The following is a 20,304-nucleotide window of genomic DNA, read 5'->3' on the forward strand; positions in this document are numbered from 1 at the left end:
CCTGTTTGTTCTTCAAGCCATCTCCCTACTGGGGGTCTTATTTTGAACATTTGTTGACAGAAGGAAGCTGTAATGCGTCACTTGGACAAATTGCTCCAGCCCTGCAGCCTGGGTGTGAATTGCTCGTGACGCAGCGCTGGAAGAAGCCAATGTTGACATTTGAGTTTGGTGCTAAATGATAGATACCTGAGCGTGGGGCGTAAAAAGGGGCTGGCAGGTATCAGGCAGCTCATAGCCCTCCATAAAAGCAAACAAGCGACTTATCCGTGGTTGCACGTGAACGTGAAATTCAAAATAGTCTTTTCTGAGTGTGTCTCGGCACTCTGATGGGAGCTGGTGATGTGCAACACTTGAAGAGGAGGGTAAGGATCTTTGGAGTCTTTGTAGTGTGCTTCCCATCCAAAAAAAAAAAAAAAAAGAGGGAATGGAGGGGGAAGGCGTCCACTCAGTACCGCGAGGCAATGTCACCACGATGTTAGAAAGCCAGCTCAGAGCGACTGGGTGAGCGCGGGCATTTCTGCCCTTGTCGTTTGCATTACTGCAGTGCCATGCGCCCAGTTACACAATGCATAAAAGCGAGGGTTATTTCTAGGACAGATAATTGAACATTAATACTCGTTGACATTGTCGTAGGAATGATATGTCAACCTGACAGGGCCTATGTGCTTACATCTGCTGATCGGCCGCAGACGAAGGGGATGTTTGGCAGATCAGACCCGGGGCCTCTCTGCCGCCCAGCCGGGGATGATACAGCCGTTAATCACAAGCTGCCATCTTGGGCTGTCTTCCCTAAAACTCTGGTTGTGTCCCAGCCTTTGGGGGTGGAGGGAGTAGGGTGTCAAATTACCTCGACCCCCTTGCATGCCCATGTGCCCCTGTGCACATAAATAAGTATATACTCGTGTAAAATGCAGCATGAGCATCCTTAATGCTGCACTTGCACAAGTGCCGCAGTTGCCTGAAACAACTGTTTTCAGTCTTGTGAGATAAAATTTTTTTAAAAAAAGTGGAATAGTTGAGAAGTTCCTCAGAATGGCTGAGAGCATGATCAAACTTGATGAGGTGTTTCTAATTAACTCTATCTTAGGAATTAACCGACATAAAAATGGTAGCAGAATTAGCATCTTTTGTTTTAGTATCTTTTTTTTCCTTTCCTTCTGGATGTCAGCAGGCCCTTCAAGACAGCCTGCGCTATGTAAAGTAGTCATATTGCATTCACCCTCTTGTCCCAAAGACCAGCCAAAATCACACAAACGGTGCCTTTCAATATCATTTTATAAGAAGTCTTCGGAGAGCTAATGCCTTTGTCACAGTATTTCTGCAGCCACACTTTGCTGCGAAAGTAACTGTTCAGAGGAACAAGCAGCAGACGGAAAACAATTACAGGGGGCTCTGACACCGGAGTCAGTTCTACTTCCTTAAGATAGGGCTAAACATCATGTTTGTAATGTCTCACGTAGAGTTGGCTCTGCATAGGATGCTATAAAATAGGGCCCTTGAGAACATCTATTATCACATTTTGGTTAACATCACAGATTTTAAAAATCCCAGTTGCACTGAAGCCATGAAATAAAGCTTTCATCTGTAAAGATCCAGTTTCTCTTTGTTATTAAAATAAATGAAGCCATTAAACAAAATATATGCATATAATAGTCAAGTTCATCATTTTGTGTCATCAAAATGATATATTCTACATTTTTTTTTAATTGGAGCAGTCATCTTCGAAAGGTTCATGTTTAGAACAAGATCAAATGTGCCTGCTTTCTGTTTCTTACTTTCTGACTTGTTAGTGGTGACATTTTTTTGGTCTTTGGCTACTTTCATTTAGGTCTTTATAAAAGAAAAGGAGGGGGAAGCAGAGAGGGGCTTTTTAGCTCGGTATTGAAATCGGAATTAATTGATTAAGTATTATCCTCATGAATTATTAACAGCCATCATATCATAAATGTGCTGAAAGTGACATGCAGTCTAAATGCTGTTCCTTCCAAATACATTGGTTGTCTCTTTTATGGCTGTATCTGTGCAGGCATTTGCACGTGAGTGGTGCAGGATGTGTTTGGACCTCAAAGGAGACCAGTCAGGAGAGGATGGAGATGCTCAGGCTGAGGATGGGGCAGACATGGGCTTCTCATGGCTGACTCTTCTGGCTCTTGAAAAGCTCTTTCCAAAACCCACTGTTCTGGATTTATCAATCCATCAACCTGCAGAAGACACCACGCTGAGGCATATCCTCAGTGTTGCCCACAGGTTTAAACTCCGACATCTGGGGCCACAAAGAGCCTTTTTTTGCCCCTCTTCTTCTAAGCAGGGCTGCTTGACTTTCTACAAAACTCTCCTTGTAGTCAACGGGGGAAGAGCTGCCTTGACTTTGAAAAGGAAAAGGTTATTTTGGTAGGAGAGCCCTCTCAATCCAAGCAGATTTTCAAAAGGGAAGAGTCATATCCTGGACACCATCCAATCCTTTTTAATGATCTTTTAGTAAAGAAAGGAATCAATGTATGGTGAACTTGTAGGCAAATGCATGTTCATTTAGGGTTAAATGTAGAGATCTGGGGGAGAATCAGCGTGTTTTTTCCTGGCTCTCAGGAGATCTGTATCCTACTTTTTTCGTTCACGTCCTTGCACGTGTAAATATCGTCCTGGAAACACAGGCCTGTTTCATTCTTAAATTCATTAGTGTTATCAGCGAGGTTCCTTTGCTAAGGAGGGTAAATAATTAATTAGAGCAGTTGTTTTCTTTTGGAGACTTCTTAGTTCATCTCTTGGAGTTAAATTTTAGCCCAGGCTGATCAGAAAGTCTGTGTTTCTGCACAGTTTGGCTCCCTGAAGCCAGTCAAAGAGATTTCACACGCTGAATTTGTGTAGATAAACGAATTCTCTAGTCAGAAATCAGAATTGCTTAGTCAAGTTTGCAGAGTTGAGGCTCGGCTGTATTATTCATATATGCAATCTTACTGAACTCGGGCCATTTTAACAGAGGGGAACTCTAGACCTAAGGAATGAAGGTAATTTATGAGAGACTCTGATATTAAAGGTAAAAATAATGGAGAATGAACTTACCAGGCATGTAAAAGCTGGGATGAGTAAAACGAGAGAGCCTGAAACGGCTTGCTCTGTGTTGGAGAGTGAAAGCTGGCTCTAGCACAGGTAAATGGCATTTGGTTTTCCTCCTCAGATCTGTATGCGCTCCTGTTTGGCAGACGTTGAATTGATAATGCCTGTGTGTTAAAGAATTCAGAATGTTTCTTTTGCCACCTTTGCAGCTGATGAAAATGCAAGTAGGCCTTCCTAATGAATATTAATAGGAGCAGTGACTGGATAGCATACAAGCCCGTGTCTCTTTGGAGCTCAGGTGGGGTAGTCAGAGGATTGTTGTGGCTGGGAATTTACATGCTTTTTAAGAATAAACTTCCTGAATTCTTTTGTATTCTCTTTTAAAAGCTGACGTTGGTTAACAGCAGCATGCTCTCGCGGGCATGTTTTGTTTCTCTTTCCCTTTCTAGACACTTAGATTATTACTATAGATGAAATCTCTGTGTTTTTTAAAACAAGGTAATTTATTAAATGAGGAGAGAAAGAGGCTCCATCCCTTAAATTTACCTTCAGTCGAGTGTTAATTATATCAATAGGAATAATTTATTTCAGTTTATGTGTTGATTTTTGCTTTTCACGTGCGCTGTTCTCCCAGGCAGCTGTGGCAGTTGTCATCAGAAAAGGGAGACGACACTGATGAGTGCTGGATATCCTAATGTCCAGTGAGGCTTTGAAGTAGGTTTCATGCAGGTAGTTAATGGTGCAGCTCGTTAGGCCATCTCCCGGACCTCACACATTGAGGTAAGAGGGAGATGGTCTCACGGAGAGGCTGGGGAAAGAAACCCCGAGGGAGGCTCAAGCAGGGAGCTCCTCAACGAGAGCCCCGCAAGCAGTTGGCACCTCTCCGGAGCTCTTGGTGATGCCAGCACAGTGTCAGGGCTTGGCAGCAACGTTGGCCTCTTCCTTTTGTCATTCCATGGGGTTTGCCACTGCTTTTCTTCTTTGTCTCTGTCTGAGCAATCCTGGCTGGACCTGAAATTTGCTCACTTGTGAAAATCACCACTACCAACCTCTCAGCTGCTGCCACAGGTCCCATATTATCTGCTGCTCTTCCTCCAGCCCCCCCTCCCAGAGCCTCCTAGCTGTGCAAAACCAAGGTTCCTTCTATGAATAACTTCCCACTCATTGAGAGCTGCAGAGGCACACTTGAAAATGAGCTCTCGAGTGGTTCAAAACTCAAAAGAATCAGAGAGATGTGTGTTTATTATGAAAAAAACACCACCTCGTGCCTATAATCAGGTTGTGCGCCCGACTTTTGTGTGCCTGCGCAGGGCAGAGTTGTTTTGCAGAGAGGTGGTTTGGGTCATTTCCCTGTGCTTGCAAGTGGTGCGGTGGTGAGAGGATGCGTTTGGAGTTTTTCATTAAGTTTCAGTAATTGAGATGCCTGTGTGTTGTCACTGATGGCAAATATGTAATAAGAGTTACTCTGCATTCACTCAGCAAGTGAACTTTTTCTTTCCAGACTTGAAAACATGAAAAAAGCCCCCCGGCTTTCAAAAGAGAAACGCTCACATGGATGCAGCACTTCTCCCATTTTGCAAAAGGCCTTTCCTTACCCTTCCCTTGTCATGACTAAAAGGCTCTTTTTTTTTTTTTTTTTTTTTTAAGCCAATATAAGGGGAGAAGAGGGAAGAGGGGGAGAGTCATTAAAATGCAGTTCTTTCAATTATGCCCCGTTATTTGTCATCTTTATTGCTTTTCTATAGTTTCCACTGCACCTTTAATAGTACGCCTGGTCAGAAAAGGTGAGCTGGAATGTGAACACACTTGGCTGCCGCCGCCGCCGTCAGTGCCTACGAGCTGTGCTCGAATCCCTGTCCCTGCAGATTTTAATGTCCCCGCAGACTGCTGGCAGCCTGCTTCCAGCTGTGGCAGGCATGATGCAGTGAATTGCTTTTGAATGTTCTTTACTCAAATAGGCAGTAATTACAAGCTTAAAGAGGTTTAGTGGTCCAGTAAACTACATAATCACCCCTGAATTAGCCTGGGCTCATCAGTTGCAGTCCAGCAACCTCAAGACTGCTGTTTGTATGCAGGCTTGATCACGTAGCAACCTGAGCAGCAGGTGTGGAACAGCAAGAATCCCCCATAAACACAACTGTCTACTGGGGACAATGATCTCTAATGAGATGAGGCTACAGCATCACTGTAATTTAAGTGGGAAAATTAACGCCGGAGAATGTGCACTACTTCCAAGAGTCTCTGCTTCTTCCGAGAACAGTGGTGTTTCTCTTGCCTTTTTTTTTTTTTTCCCTTCCTCATTTTTTTTTCCTCCTGGATCTTTAAATGCATTTTTTTTTTTTTTTAATGAAGAACACATTGTGTTTTTGCTTATAAGTTGAGCGGGCTTTATTCTTTTACAAGGATACGTTGTGAATATTTAATGGTGGACGGGGCATCTGTTCAAGGACTTTCCATGCCAACAAAGCGGCGTTGCAAAATAGCAGCAATATCTTTTCATTTCCTTCCTCGGTGTGGTTTTTGTTGTTGTTGTTGTTGGTTGGTTGTTTTTTAATAGAAAGCATTCAAATGTAAAACCTGCCTCATGTTGGCGCTGGAGATGGGCACCTCAGTGTGATGCCTTGAACTTCTTTCTCATGACTGCTTGGTCCCTCCATGGGAAAATGTGGCGTGAGGCTTCCCAAATTGTTTGGGGTGCTGTTTCCCGAAGGATTCTCCCTAAAGCTCCTGCTCCATCCTAAAGCTGGGGGCTGATGTTCAGGACCTTGCTCCTTCTCCCTTGTCACTCCCTCGGGGACAGATACGGTGCAGTGGGAGTGTTTTTATCCCCCACGTACATCTTGAAATGCCAAAGGTGGCCTGAGAAAGACAGCAGAAAGCACAAATAAAAGCTTTAGGCGGAGATCTGTGGGATTACAACTGCTGGCGCAGGCGTTTAGCAGCGATTGTGGAGTTATTTCCGAGCCCACCTGTTTAGAAAGTCATTTAAGGTAGATAAGGACAGTGACTTATTGCTGAGAAAAGGCTTCTGGTTAGGAGATATTTACCTGAGCTAATCTGTGTTAGGCTGCCTCTGAAACAACAGAAGCACTTTTATGGAGTTCCCAGGTAGTTTGTGTTTCCTTTAACGTGCCGGGGACAGGAGGAGATAAAAAAAAAACCTCCCTGCAGCTCACCCAGGAGAGTCAGGGGGGATTTGGGATGCCGTGCAGGGCTGCAGCTCACCTCCCGGCCACCTCAGTGGCCTTCTAACTAAAAACCTTCATTTGTAGGATGTGGATTTTAGCTCTAATGTGGTTGGAAGTCTGATGATGCATTTCCTCCTTTACTTCGGTGTCACTTGGATGTAATACTTCATTGTTTTCAGTCACGTGCTGTGCTGAAGACAGTTTTGCTGATCTTTCGGATGCAATACTTGCTTTAATTACCCTGTCCTTGGTTATTTTTAGGCTGTGGCACAGCAATAAGATGATAATAAAGAAAAACAGGGCAGAGAAAGAGAAAGTGCACTGGCCATGTCCCATTATCACAAATTGTCTTGACACTAAAGCAAAAAAAAAATCACTTCTTAAGCTTATTAAGAGAAGCTGATGTGTGTGTGCAAGTCCCGCGTGTGTTTCTGCATGCACATAGATCCAGGCACTAAAGGAATGTACGAGATGGGAAAATCTCCACTCAATTACCCTGGTATGGCGGGGGAGTGTCTGCATGGACACAGCTTCAGCTGCAAGCTGGTATGCGCCGGAGCAAGCTCCAAACATTGAGGTCTATCAGAGTGTCTCCAAAAGGAAATAGCAGGAGCACCACGGCTTGGACCAGCTAAAGCTGAACTGGAAAAGGCAGCGGGTAATAATATATGGTATGGAAGGAATAATATTGTAGCAGCCAGGGGATGGATTAGGTCAGTTAAAAGGTTTTTCCATTTTCTGACTTCTGTAATATCCTGTGCGAGGGATGATCTGAACTTTTTTTTTCCTTAATGAGTGCTCACATTATGAATAATTTGATGGGGCCACCAGAGAAGTATTGGCATCGCATCCAAAACCATACCATGCCTCTCCATCAGCCTTGGAAAGGATATTTATGTTAGCAAATGCCAAAAGTTGTTCACAGACAACTCTTGCAAGAAAATTATTTACAAAAGGGGAAATGAGAAATAAGAGAAGCAAAGAGCTTTTTTTTTTTCCCCCCAACACAACTCCTTCATTAAAAAGTGTCGCTGTTGCCCATACCTGTTCCCCGTCTTCAGCCCCCACAAATAAAAAGTCCCCCCCACCTCCCAGCCCCCTGCCTGCAAAAGCAAAGCCAGCCCTGTTTAATCAGCTCGCACTGTGAGCACATGTTGGGATGTTAAAACTTCGGGGGGATTGTCTCTGTGCTTTACAGCGTGCGTTTTCCTCAGCAGAGTCCGATTCTGCCTCCTTTCCCCCTTTTATTTCTGGCGTGGTTGCCAAAGCCGCCTGCAAAGCCTTTTTGCAAGGGAAGCATCTGAGAGACCACCTCGCAGGGATCAGCTCATACAGAGGCCAAGCTGCGACTCATAGCCTTGCTGTAGCAGTGGAGGGATGCAGCAGTCGAGGGATGTGTCACACTGCATGTTTTTCTGCATTTTTAACTTTACAAGACCGAGCACGCCTGTTGGTTTTGCGATCACAGTTAGCAGTTCAGTAACTCTGGCAGCACCAGGATTTATTAACAGTAATGCTATGAAAATCTTACTGCAGGGATATTAAGCTATTATAATAAGTTGAGGAAATATTTTCTTTTGAAAGAGGAAAAGGCTGGCTTTGTCTGTAGTAGGGCCGTGTCATATGGACTGCGTTTTCTTGCTGCGCTGAAAAAGCAACGAGGAGGTTTAAATGCCGAAGCCAGCTAACACTTCAACAGCATTATCAGGCTGACTCACCGCTCTCAGCCAAGGAAAAGACTGTGCAAACTTTGCAAAGGGTTTTTCTTCCTATCCTCATAGATGCACTTCCAATAAAACAGCTTCCTGCTCAGTGTTTAGTGTTTCCTCCAGCGTGCGAGCCAGTCCCATGTGATAAACAGGATCGAGTTTTCGGCTTCCGAGTTGATTTTTTTTTTTTCCCCTAGCAGCTCACCTCAGCTTGGCAACTTTTTACAGCCTGAATGTAAAGCAGGTCACAGAGCCTGCCTGCGATCCCCGCAGCCTGCAGAGTAGGTGAGCAGGCTGAGCGCAGTCTGTGTCACTCCCTCTGAATGGCGAGTGAAGGAAGCAGGTTGAAGTCTGGTGACTTTGCTGATAGTGATCCAAACATTTTTGGCTACTTGGCGAAGGCAGGAGCCCTCGTTATTCTTTCCGAGTCCAGTATGTGTGAGGACCCAGGGCTCAACTGCTATAAATTCAAGCTATGTTCTTAGGCTGCACCATGCACTGCTTTTGTAATGCAAATGGTGGGCACAAAGTGTCCCTTTGATAATGTGCAGTCAGGAGACAAAAAGGCATTCACAGGAACAGTCAAACTAATTCATAAAGCTAAGAGACAATAGGAAAGCATTATGGATATTTAAAAAATATGTATATTGTAGATCAATTTGATGGTGACCAATGTAAACTGTTCAAATACAAGCCAGGAGGAGGCAGGGGAAGGGGAAAGCCCCAGAGTGCTGTGCCGGTGCGCTGGCTGACCCTGCACAAGTTTGGATAAAGCAAGGATTCAGGGTTCAGAGTGTCGCTGGGGGGCTTTATTCCAGTTACCGAGTTAGGTGCAAGCTGGCTTGCCATTCAGAAATGTTAAATTCACATGGTTTTATTTTTCTTTTCTTGCTGAGGTTAGAAAATGGTTAATAGGGTGTAAATTTTGGGGGGTGTTTTCTCTCCCATTGCATACCAGAGCTTAGCTCAAGGTCATCTCGTGTTGGTGCATTAAACTTAGCTCCGGAGGAGGCAGAGGGCTGGAGGAAGGGGATGAAAGCACTTCCGAAATGGTTCAGCCAAGCGGCAGCACCGCCGTGATAAGGGCGATGCTGGAGCACTGCCACCGCTCCCCGTGTTAGATCAGTTCCTCCCCGGCCCCTTCCCCTGCCCCTCGTAGTGCAACGTGCCACATTGTGCCGGGAAATCACTCCTGCCACCGGGCTTTGGTGGGGCCAGCTGGCACGTTGGGTGTTGGTGCTGCCCCAGATGACCAGCTTGGGGTGGGAAGGGGCAGTTCTGCCTCCCAGTATCTCAGCAGCAAGCCCTGTGCGGGATTGTTTTCAGCTTTTCTGTGACCATTAGGATGTGCTGCTCCAGTGGGCAAGTCAGAAGGGGAGGGAGTGTTATTGATACTTCTTTACCAGCACGGATAAGATAAAGTCTATCACTGTCCTGGCATCCAGCACGGGCAGCTTGTGGTGGAAAATTTGATGAAAGGAGTACGTTTGGACAAGGAGGATCATTAAGATAGGAACTTGGACACCTTCCATCTGTATATTCTGTAGACTTTACCCACTGGCTGTAGTCAAAGGTGGTAAAAAAAAAAAAAAAAGTCTTATTGTTTGTTTTGCTGAAAGTGATCTTGGCTGCATTAAAAAAGGGCTTTCATTAAGATTACTGCTCTCTAAATATCATTCATAAAACAGTGAGGAGAGAATATGATGGAAAGTTACATTTTTCTCTCTGTCACTTTGATTTCTTTGTTACTGCTAAAATGACTGCTCTGACTCATATTTTGCATAGTTATTTTTACCTTTTCAAATGTTCCTTAACTGTTCATATTACCCTGGGCAAATCCCCCAGGGATAATTTTCATTTGCATGCAGACTTTGATGGTGTTATTAAGCAATCACTTCTGTACTAAGTCATTATTAAAAGTAATACCACAGAGCCTCAAAAACACATTAATGGTGCCAAACAATCCACATTTCAGCATTAGATTTATGGTAAGGGAAAAGCACTAGGGCTCATACTGTTAGGTGGATGCAGCTCCATAATGCTGCAGCGGCATTACTGAATCCAAAGGAGCAGGGATTATCAGCAAGTATCAGAGCTGGACTCGGTCGTTTGCTGTCAGCCTTATTCTTTCAAATGCTTTTTTTTTTTTTTTTTTTTTTTTTTACAAGCCTGCTTCCTTCCTTTTTTATTATTATTATTATTATTTAATTTTTCCTCTTGGATTTGCCCTTTTTCTCTGGCCTTGGCAAGAAGGCCTGGCAGCAGTATTCCAGCATCCCCAGGCTGGTTCTGGGAAGGAGGGTCAGCCTTCCTATACGTAATCACCATTTTATGGCTTTCACTCGCTCTTGAGGTGTTAATGCAGATCAAATGGAAAACACTCCAGCAAGAGCGTTACAGCTACTTGCACTGCCCCGTGCGCGGTCCCAATCGTTAATTCTTATTGTAAGACCTAAAGGTAATTCTGTTTGCTCTCCTAATGCATTGCAGCTCTCCCGGTGGTCCAGCATATCTTTTCTCAAATTCCCATCTTGATCAATTGTTTGCAAATAATTAAGCTTTTAAGAGATAATGGTAGGAGCTAATGTACACAACAAAGTAAAGGTCTCGAGTCACTGTTTATCGAACAGTGGTACAATTTACTTTGATATCCCAAAGTGATCTGGAGTGATAGGTGTACTTGCCAAAGAGGATCAGGGCATTGTTTTAAGACACGCACTTCCACATATATATGTACATATACACACACTTCCATATATCCATATATATATATATACACGTGCAAATATTGTATATAAAATATATACACATGCAAATACCCAGTTAAAGCCATACATATCTGAATGTCTTTAAACAAACCATTATAAAGCTTTAGGAGGGTGCCTGTTGTTGCTGCCTGGGTGAAATAAAGATCAGCGAAAGCACTTTTGAGTGGATTTCCTATTTCTTCATAAAATGGCAGTTCTCAGGGTTTCCCCCTTTCTCTCTGTTGCAATGTGATGTCTGCCTTTGCCTGTAGCCCAGGCCTTCCTAGCCCTGTGGGTGGGAACGCAACAAGGCTTTGAATGTTTTTATAGCAACCTAGCCTGTGGCATGCTGATTCTTTGTCAAGTCATTTTTTTTTTTTTTTTTAGCCTACAAAGGAACAACTGGTACGATCTGCAGAAAGCTTATATAATAAGGATGCCCGGTGTTTAAGATATTTTAAACACACCCAGTTGTAGTTGAAAAGCCTGCCGCATTGGGAACCTTCAGCTAAGAGGGATTAGCGACATGAAGTCGTGGCTGCCATGTGATTCTGGCAGTTAAAGATTTTTATTAAATTAACAGTTTATGCTGTGCTAGGCTATGAGACCCCCAAAAAAATCAGATGACCTTACACATCCCACAATTTAAGGAATTTGGGGTTTGGGACTTTTAAAGCAATTATTTTTACAGTGACTGTATTATTCTGATGGCTAATTTTATCCAGTCTTGTCTATTTGGAAAAAAGTCCAGAACAATTGAAAATTGCTTAATGGAGACAGAGTTCTCAATTCCAATAGCTAGAGGCTGTCTAGTAATTATTGCTTGCTGCATGAAATTAGACACAGTTTGTTCAATTACTTAAAATTAGATCACATGTAAGGTGGCAAAGTGAAATAAGAAAAAAAAAGCATAATTTTGTCCTCGCTTGATAGCAAAGTAATGAAATGGGAAGCAAGCTATAAAGATGAAAATGTTGCAAATTGTCTCTGTAGCTCTGTAGTTGTTTTTTTTTTTTTTTTTTTTTTCTTTGAAGAGAAGCAAAATGTTATATTCAGATAGAGGCATGTAAGTCAAGTATGACTTTGTTGGGGATGAACACGTATATAAGGCAGCCTTTAAAATTCATGCTGGACTTTAACATGCATAAAATGCAAATCACCCATAAAAAGAAGTGAACATGCACAAAGTAGAGCGGGTTGTTTACAGATGCACAGGTTATCTGTGGGCTTACTGTCAAGAACTGTTTGTGGAAGAATGGAAAGTTCCCTGCCGTGTTTGGCAGGGTAAGCGTGTCTTCTGGAGCTGATGGCCATGGCAGTGGGCTTTGAAATGGGCACATTGGGCAACAGGACGCTACAGCAAAAATCCATATTTGGTGAAGTGAGGTGATTCAGCCCTGCAACGGAGCCATTAGATGTCAGATTAGGCTGTTTACAAGGGTATATAAAAGCTGCTAAATAGTTACGGTCCCAATAAGATCACTGACTTTTATGAGGTTTTAAATTCTTAGACTTTACAAGGTTTCAGTTTACATCTCCTGTGATATTATGCTGAAGAATACGTCCAAAGAATATGGGGCTATTTGGGAAAAAAAAACAGATGTGTGTATAACAGCAAATGCTTTTTGACAAACAACTGTTAAATGCAATGTTTGGGTAGGTCTAAACAGTTTTATCAAGTGATGTTATTGAAATGTTATGAAGTGCCTCGCAGCGGCCCAGATCTAGAGTCGGTGTGCACTGACACTTGCACGTCCAAGTTAGGAGCCTTCTGACTTGAGAGCCAGAGCAGGGTTTCTCCTGGGGATTGCTACGTTTGTAATGTTTGGCCATTTCCTTGCGAGACAGTGACGTTTTTACATGGAGGGGAAGGATAGAAATGATATTGCTAATGTCATTTCTAAATTCAAACTTGGATGTGGTTCTTGCTGTTGATTTATTAAGCAATCTGTATTCATGCAGAAGTGAATTTTCTGAGAAAGCAATCAAGTTCTCACAAGAAACTTAACTTATGATTTAATTTTAACATTATCTTCAATTAAACCAGTATTTATTTTCTGTCTCTTAGGATTAGTGCAGCACAGCTATGTTAATGTCAGGCAAAAATGTGCTGATCGCTGACCTTGTGCTGGCCTGTGTTCAAAATGCAGGCATTTGTTTATGTTCAGGATGCTGATCTTATTTGCAAATTATTTTGGGGCACTGGCAAGATTTGTCTTTGCTATCTCAGAAATCATCAGGGCATTTTAGTTTCCTAAAGAAGCGCTATAACGCATTCTTCATTGTTTTGTGAAAGACAGAAAAAAATAATAATTGTGATTTGACTCTAATCACTCATTCAAGACAAGTGTAAAAACTTCCATCTAATGCAACAAAATACCCTTCTTGAGTATGAAGGTACTGCCAGTATCCTAAGTAGTTATTTTTCCACTTCACTAATCTTTATAATTGGCTTGTCTTTTACTGCCATTAATTAAGTGATGTAGTAGCCCATTAATAATTATAAAAGAGTGACACACCTCAGCATTTTCACCTTTCAATAATAGATGTCATGCTTCTTTTTTTTTCTTTCTTTTGTGTTTTGTTGTTGTTGTTGTTGTTTAGTTGCTTTTTGTTTTGTTGTTTTGTTGCTTTGTTTTGTTTTAATAGAAAATAGGCAAAAAAATACATTGTTTTAAATGTATATATTTATTTTGGTGTCTTATAGCACCCCTACCCTTCAGAAGAACAGAAAAAGCAGTTGGCACAAGACACAGGGCTCACTATACTTCAAGTGAACAATTGGTAAGTAATTTTCCTTAGTGTTTCTATACGGCCGCTGGCACCCTCTGGCTAACGCTTTGCATTTCTGAGGACACACCTTGTCTTGTCTGCTTCCCCCGGCAGTTTATCGATGCAGAAGTGGTATAGCCAAGCGGGTGGTTTCCGTGATGGGAGCTAGGAGGTTTGCCACTGCAGAAAACCAGCAGTTTTTACTTGCCCATCGCTTTCTCAGTGATTTCAGTGGGTTTGCACCAGGGTACCAGTCCTCCTTTCTGGCTGAGGATATGTCCTCTTCAATACAGGGCCACATCCACTTGGAGAACTTTGTCATTGAGAAGCTGGGTGAAAAAATGGGCAATCGGCCCCATTTCTGCAGACTGTATTGTTATTTTGTGCTGCTGTCATGCTTTTATTTAATGCTGTTGGTGTTTTTTTTTTTTGTTTTTTTTTTTTGACTTGACGTTGTTATATCCAATTATTGGTTTGTTTAAAATGTTCAGTTTTTGAAAGCTTGAACAAACGTTGAGGACAATCTGGCTCTTTCCTGCTGCAGTACCGTGTGGAGCAAGTGTATTTATTTATTCTGGCCGAGGGTTGCTGGAGCCCCTGATTTGCTGTAGTAGTGATTGTTCTATGGATATTGGGATCCGTGCTGTTTGTGCAGTGGATTTTGAGTTGCTAAATTTCTGAGATGTGGTGAAGGCCCCCAGTGAAGATTACTTGTGATTTAAGTGTGAAAACACAACAGCAAACCCATTTAAAAATGTCTGATTTATTACCTTTTGTTCCTGCATTGAAATGCAGGTTTATCCCACTGTCCCTGAGCTAGTGTCATATTTGAAGTGTATTGCAATCTAATACCTTGTAAAACTAACTGTATCTAATTAATTGTCCCAATATTTTTAGATTAGTGTTTATGATGGGAAACCTTATCCTCTTTGAAGTAATACCCAGAAAATGGCCAAGGCGAACGGCGAGCCTGCTGGGGAAAAGGGAGGGAGGAATGCCAGTTTGCAGACAAAAGTATTTTTTTCCGTTCAATAAGTGTCAGAGATTAATATTACTGAAGGTCTGATTACATGGCCTAATCCATTTTGGTGAATAAATTTGGTCTTGATGTCCATTGCACCTACATTAACAAACCCTCCTGTGTTAGAGAGAGTGGGAGCCTATGGGAGAGATTTCAGATATATTAAACCCCATTACAGAAAATGTAATTTCTGTCAATATAATCCCATGTATTCTTCAATTTAGTACTTTAGAGATAACAAGCTACTTACAATATATTTGCCTTTGGAGGATTAATTTACAAAGTGCACTATCTGGGAGACGCAGGCGGGCTCACATAAGCATAGCTTGTAAGGGTTATCAATTTCTGTGACCCCACAGCAGCCCTGGGAGATCAATTTTTTGAAGCCCTTTAAGACACCGAATAAAGGGAAATACCAAATATTTAGTACATGTGAAGCAGGCTTCCAATATACTTTAAAATGGAGGAATAAAAGGCACTAAACGTAAGATACATGTTACAAGTAAAAGCAAACTGCAGTATTTTGGCTCAAGCCAGGAAAAAAATAGTGTTTGTTTCAGCTCTGTATCCTCCAGGTTTTGTCTAGTTGATACCCTCATTTCTGTGGTTGAAAGACAGATGGTCTGGTCTGGTCGGTGTAGGGGCTGTCTGTGTCAGGCGTCCTATTTAATGGTAAGGTGAAGCAGGTGTGCGTTGCTTCGGAGTGCCAAGGAGCAGGTTCCTCGGCGTGTCGAGCCCCCTCTCATACAGGTGCCTGTCCTCTCACTTCCATCCTCCTCTCATGAGCAAAGCCAGGCTGGAAGCACAGCTCCCCTGGGTGACACGGGGAGGCTGAAGCAGCTCAGGCGAGGACACGGATCAGCTTCCAGCCGGAGTAGTGTGTTGGGTGAGCACTGAAGGCTGGAGGCTGTGGGTGAAGGTGGGAGCAGATGCAGACAGGCACACCACAGGAAAAGGGATGGGCAGGGGGTCTGGCCTGAGCGCAGGATCCAGCCTGGGCACATGGGTCAGTTTGGGATGGTTTATCAAAGAAAATTTTCTGGATGATGAGCATGGGATGCTTTGAACTAGAGCTGGTGGGATTTATCCCGTGTGACTTTCCAGGGTGGTTTTTAGTACCCATCCCACCTCGGATTTGAGTTTTACTTTGGCTTTGTGTCAGATGTGTTTTTATAAGTTCCTTATGTGCAAGGAAAGGAAAAAAAAAAAAAAAAAGTAGGTCAAAATACATTATAACTGAAGTCTTGTGGATGTAGGGCAGGCTTCCTCTGCTTGAGCTCGTTTGGTAATTCTGCTGTGGCGTTACAATTGTGTAAATTATTGAGAGAATTCCCCTTCCCTCCCCAGCCCCACAAGATTTAACACTGTAGAGCCAGTCAGGGCTTTTTCAATCACAGGTGGTGGATGGAGATGCTAGGGTGTAGTAGTCCAGCTGTTTGTGGTGGGTGCAGAAGAGCAAGGGGGCTGTGGGGCCGTGGCTGAGTATGCAGGTTGCACAAACACGCACGAAGCAGCTGGCCATGGGGTGAGCAACAGCTACTCGGTCCTGGGGGCGTGGGCAACCCTCTCCCAGCCTTTCCCTGAAAAATACATTTCTGTGTAACGCGGCGTGCATGAGAACCATTCCTTTTTGCCCAAATTGTTCGCTGTGGGGAAGAGCTAACGTATCGTTTCTGGTTTAGCTTCGCCTCTTTTCTGCGGGCTCATAAGTCATTCAGCCACAACTTTCAAAAAATTTCGCCTTCCTCCTTAAATTCTTCCCAACTTGTTAACACACATGTACATTTTTGTATTAATGATGAGTCATTGTAAATCACTGTTGCAGAGATTAAATAAAATGCTGAAGGGCAGGCTGGGTGCAGATCAGTCATAAATTATTGGCAGCAACACAGCATGTGGGAATACATGAAATGTGCATGAAAAACATAAACTCATGTCTGGTAGCATGGTCGTTAGCCCAGACTGGGAATGCTGGATTTTCTGGATAGAATTATAAGTTTGCCACAGAGAAGTCAGTGAAGAGAGCATTTGTTTTCTGCAGATTGAAAGCATTTGAACAATTTTTTGTCATATTTTGAATGCCTTTACAGTATGTGCTAGTTGCATACTTCAGTTCTTGGCCGTAACGAAAAAATGGTGCTTTTCACATAAAGCTTGCCCGGTGTTCGGGCTCCCCGGCTTGATGCACACAACTGCTATTGATGGTGGAGGAGTCACAGGAATGGGGTGATGATGTGAGGCGTGCCATAAAACCTACCAGTGGTAGGGCGCATGTCTTTAAAAATACCAATTTTAACTTGACCCTTTTTCTTGTGTGTGTGTTGGATTTCTTTTTAATTACCCATGTGGAGGATTCACCCCCCTCCATATCCCCCTTTTTTTTTTATAACAATTCTGCCTCCAAGTAGGCAGCATTGCCTCTTAGGACCACCTTTTGTGCCACAGTTGGGTATTTGCACCATGGGAAGCGGGAAGCCTTTACCATGTTACAAAAACTCTCCTGCAGGTAGGGAGGTAGCCAAGTTCGATACCTCGTCAGTCTAAATGAACCGGTCAGGTCCTCGCCTTGCTAGTCATTTAACCCCGCAGCACTTTGGGGTTCAGAGTACCGCAACATGAGCTGGAAGGGGCAACTTGGGTAGTCTTGACAGCGTTGCATATATGGACACGGAAGGGACCTGATGAAGTGCAGGTTAATAAGGTGCTTTTCCCCTGTGATAAAAGCCACCGCTTGGTGATTGAAATATCCAGGAGGTGTGATACAATCACTTATTACCTCAGCTGAGAGCCAGCCAGGCTATATCGAACAATCTATATGGTTTCCTTGTTTACTGCATCCCAGCTGAACCTCGTCCTGTTAAGAACTAATGGCAAATAATTCCTCATGGTACTCTAAGGAGATAGGTCAATTCTCATCAAGGGCTGTATTAGGTGTCAGGTGCTTGGTTTTGCTTTATGAAAGCCTAGGAATACACAGGTAAAGGTCTGTGTATTTGTATAATAATGCCCCTATGTATCTCTCTATGTTTACATATCTATATGTGACTCTCTCTCTACATAGAACGCATGCAACTGCATTAAAATTATCTTTATAAATAGATATACATATGAAGTTTGCAAATTCTTAAAGCTCCAAAGTGAGGGAATGCCAGCCTTTTATTAGGTGTTTCTGTTCTGCTTTTTCCAAAACGCCCTTGTGTTATCTAGGGCACAGACCAGACAATGATGGAGCAGCTAGTCAATATTTTATCTTACCCTCATTCGTCAGCGCTTCATTTGTTGAGCCGTATTCAAACCATGCTTGAAGATGGAATTAATAATTCCTGATGGGCTTTCCTGTAGCACTTAGCACTGTAATACCCAGGTTCTCCACTGACCTCCACTTACCTGTATATGCATACAAGTGTACGATCTATTTCCAGTTCCCCTGCAAAGAGAGGGCATAGTATTGTGGTTTACAGGTGAGGAACTGAGCCTGCAGGAGGTTCAGGTCCAGCCCATCCACCGGTTTGGGGTCGGTTTGGGACTGAGCTGACTCAGAATGATGGCACGTTATCCACATCCAAAAGCCCAACAATCTCCAAGTTCATGGAAACTTGAAGTTTTTAGTGTCTTGGCATCTAACGTTTCCAAGCTCCAGCACTGGGCACAGATGAGAGACACAAGGAGTTGGTAACTGCTGATGAAAAGTTAGGTTTCAGTGATTTACTCAGCAGCTCCCAAGCAGTCCAAGGCAGCAGCTAAAAATCCCGTCCTCCAGCACTGTGTTCAGCTGCTCCAGCCAGGAGCTTTTATTTTCTTGCCATTCGCTGCCTTATTCACTCAACTTTGATGATGTTTATTTCCTGTAGAGATCAATTTTTCTACATGATAGTGATTTGTTCTCGTAACATAACCGTCATTGTGGTGACTGAGGCTTTGGGCTCTATAAAAAATCATACCGTGAGCCGGTGACCGTACTGCTTGCCTATAAAGTGGATTAAGGAATAGGATGCAAGCAGCTCTAGCAATACAGTTTCCTACCTCTTGACTTCCTGATTTTATGACCTTGGCTTCTTTAAATGTCATTTTTGTGTATAATTTCCTAGGCTTGCAAAAAAAAAAAAAACAAAAAAAAAAACAACAAACCAACCAAACACACTGGAAAAAATGATCAAATAATGCAAATTTCCCTAATCTCATTCTTGGAGACAGCTGAAGTTATTTTTGCTGAAACTTTATAAGGAAGAAATTAAATAAAAATAAAAATAAAAGATGAAAAATCCAACGCAGACTGGGAGAGATGCAGAGGAAGGAGGAGCAGCCGCGCGGCTCTCCGCCACACCGCCTTTTGGAAAGAAGTCCTATTTATCTCAGCGTGCCTGGGGCTTGGTGCATCTAAATCACACCCCAGACACCCCAAATCCACAGGCTGCTGTTGCCCCATGATTCCCACGTGCACGTGGCCGAGCCCCATGGCAGTCCTTTGAGGGGGTAGCCAGACTCGGTTGGGGCCGGGCATTTAGTGCAGACATCAGCTTTGCTTAATTCCCTTACCAAGGGTGAAACTCACCCCGAGCAAAAGGCCAGCACATGACCAGCGCGCCACTTTAGTCCCACTTAAGCACTATTTTTAGGGTGTAAGAGGGGGAGGAGGCCTGCGGGAGGGAGCACAGCAAAAGCAGGTGCCGGTCCTATACGCAGGGGTGGATTTTCAGCCCCCACTGCCTACCAAATCACAGGATACAATAAACAGGCAAGACTTCGCTCTGCTGCTTTGCAGAGCGTGCCACACACGGGGATCTTTAGTTAGAGGCGGGTAAAATATACACTTGTTTTCAGATTTATCTATTACTGCTTTTGTTGCAGTAAACAGATTAAACGAGAAAAGGTCAAGATGCAATTTGAATCTGTGTAATAACATAACAAATACTTTTCTCAGTAATCAGATACAGTAAATGCAAGTACTTATTTACTTGTAAATGTTAAAACATTCACAAATTATCCTCTCAACTTCAGCTATGCAAAATTAATCAGAGACCGTCAGATTTTGGAAACTATTCTACTTTTCTTCGTTCTGTAATTCAAGAATATGTTTACAGATGTCATTTAAACACTGCTTCTTTAATGGGAATGCATACAAAACCCAGAAGAATAGAAGTAAGAAAGAATCTATTTTCCAGGTTTAAAGAACACATACGGTTTGTTATTCTGAAGAAAAATAAGACATTAGATGTTTGCAATGTAAAAATCACACCCTCTACCTCCCCACCTCCCCAAAAAAGCACACAAAACCCCCAAGAAAAACGTTTAAAAAGTATCTTGCTGGGTGAATTGTTGTACCATTTGAGCAATTCGGAATATGTGCGGTAAATTAGCTGTTCTAAACATACCATGTGCTGGGCTTTTAAAGCAGATTTTTACATTTATGTTTTCACTAAGTCTTAGCTAATTGTTATGCCTTTCACCTTGAATGCCAATTGTAATAATAATATTACATCTGTAGTCTATTTCTCTGTTCTTAAATTACAGCAATCAGGAATACTCGCTAGGTAAAATACTGTATAGTTACTCATAAGAAAATATTGAAATCAGACGAAAAATGTTTAGCTTGCATATTGCCTTAGACAGCCCTGGAGAGCTGCCAGACAAGCTAGGTATTATTAGAAAAGCTGAGCAAATACCTTGCTGGGGGAAGAGCTGTGGATTCAGAGCCATCAGGTACTGTCGTATCACTGGGTTTTAGAAGCACACTGGGTTTGTCGGTATGTTTTTGGTTCAGTAAAGCCGTTTAAAAGTGTGATGCAGTGGTGTAAACGTGCGGGGGGGTCGTT

The 20,304-nt window shown here is 42.8% G+C and overlaps 1 protein-coding gene across 4 annotated transcripts in view; it reads left to right on the forward strand.

Moving 5' to 3' along the window:
* The window catches only part of MEIS1 (Meis homeobox 1), a 103,997-nt gene that overhangs the window by 68,967 nt on the left and 14,726 nt on the right, over positions 1-20,304 (forward strand). For all 4 annotated transcript variants that reach the window (XM_035320152.1, XM_035320155.1, XM_035320151.1 and 1 more), the window contains exon 9: positions 13,406-13,482. In XM_035320152.1, the coding sequence (XP_035176043.1) occupies positions 13,406-13,482 (77 nt within the window). The remainder of the gene's footprint in view (positions 1-13,405; positions 13,483-20,304) is intronic.

The sequence above is a fragment of the Oxyura jamaicensis genome, chromosome 3, assembly GCF_011077185.1.
Source record: "Oxyura jamaicensis isolate SHBP4307 breed ruddy duck chromosome 3, BPBGC_Ojam_1.0, whole genome shotgun sequence".
NCBI classification, from domain to species: domain Eukaryota; kingdom Metazoa; phylum Chordata; class Aves; order Anseriformes; family Anatidae; genus Oxyura; species Oxyura jamaicensis.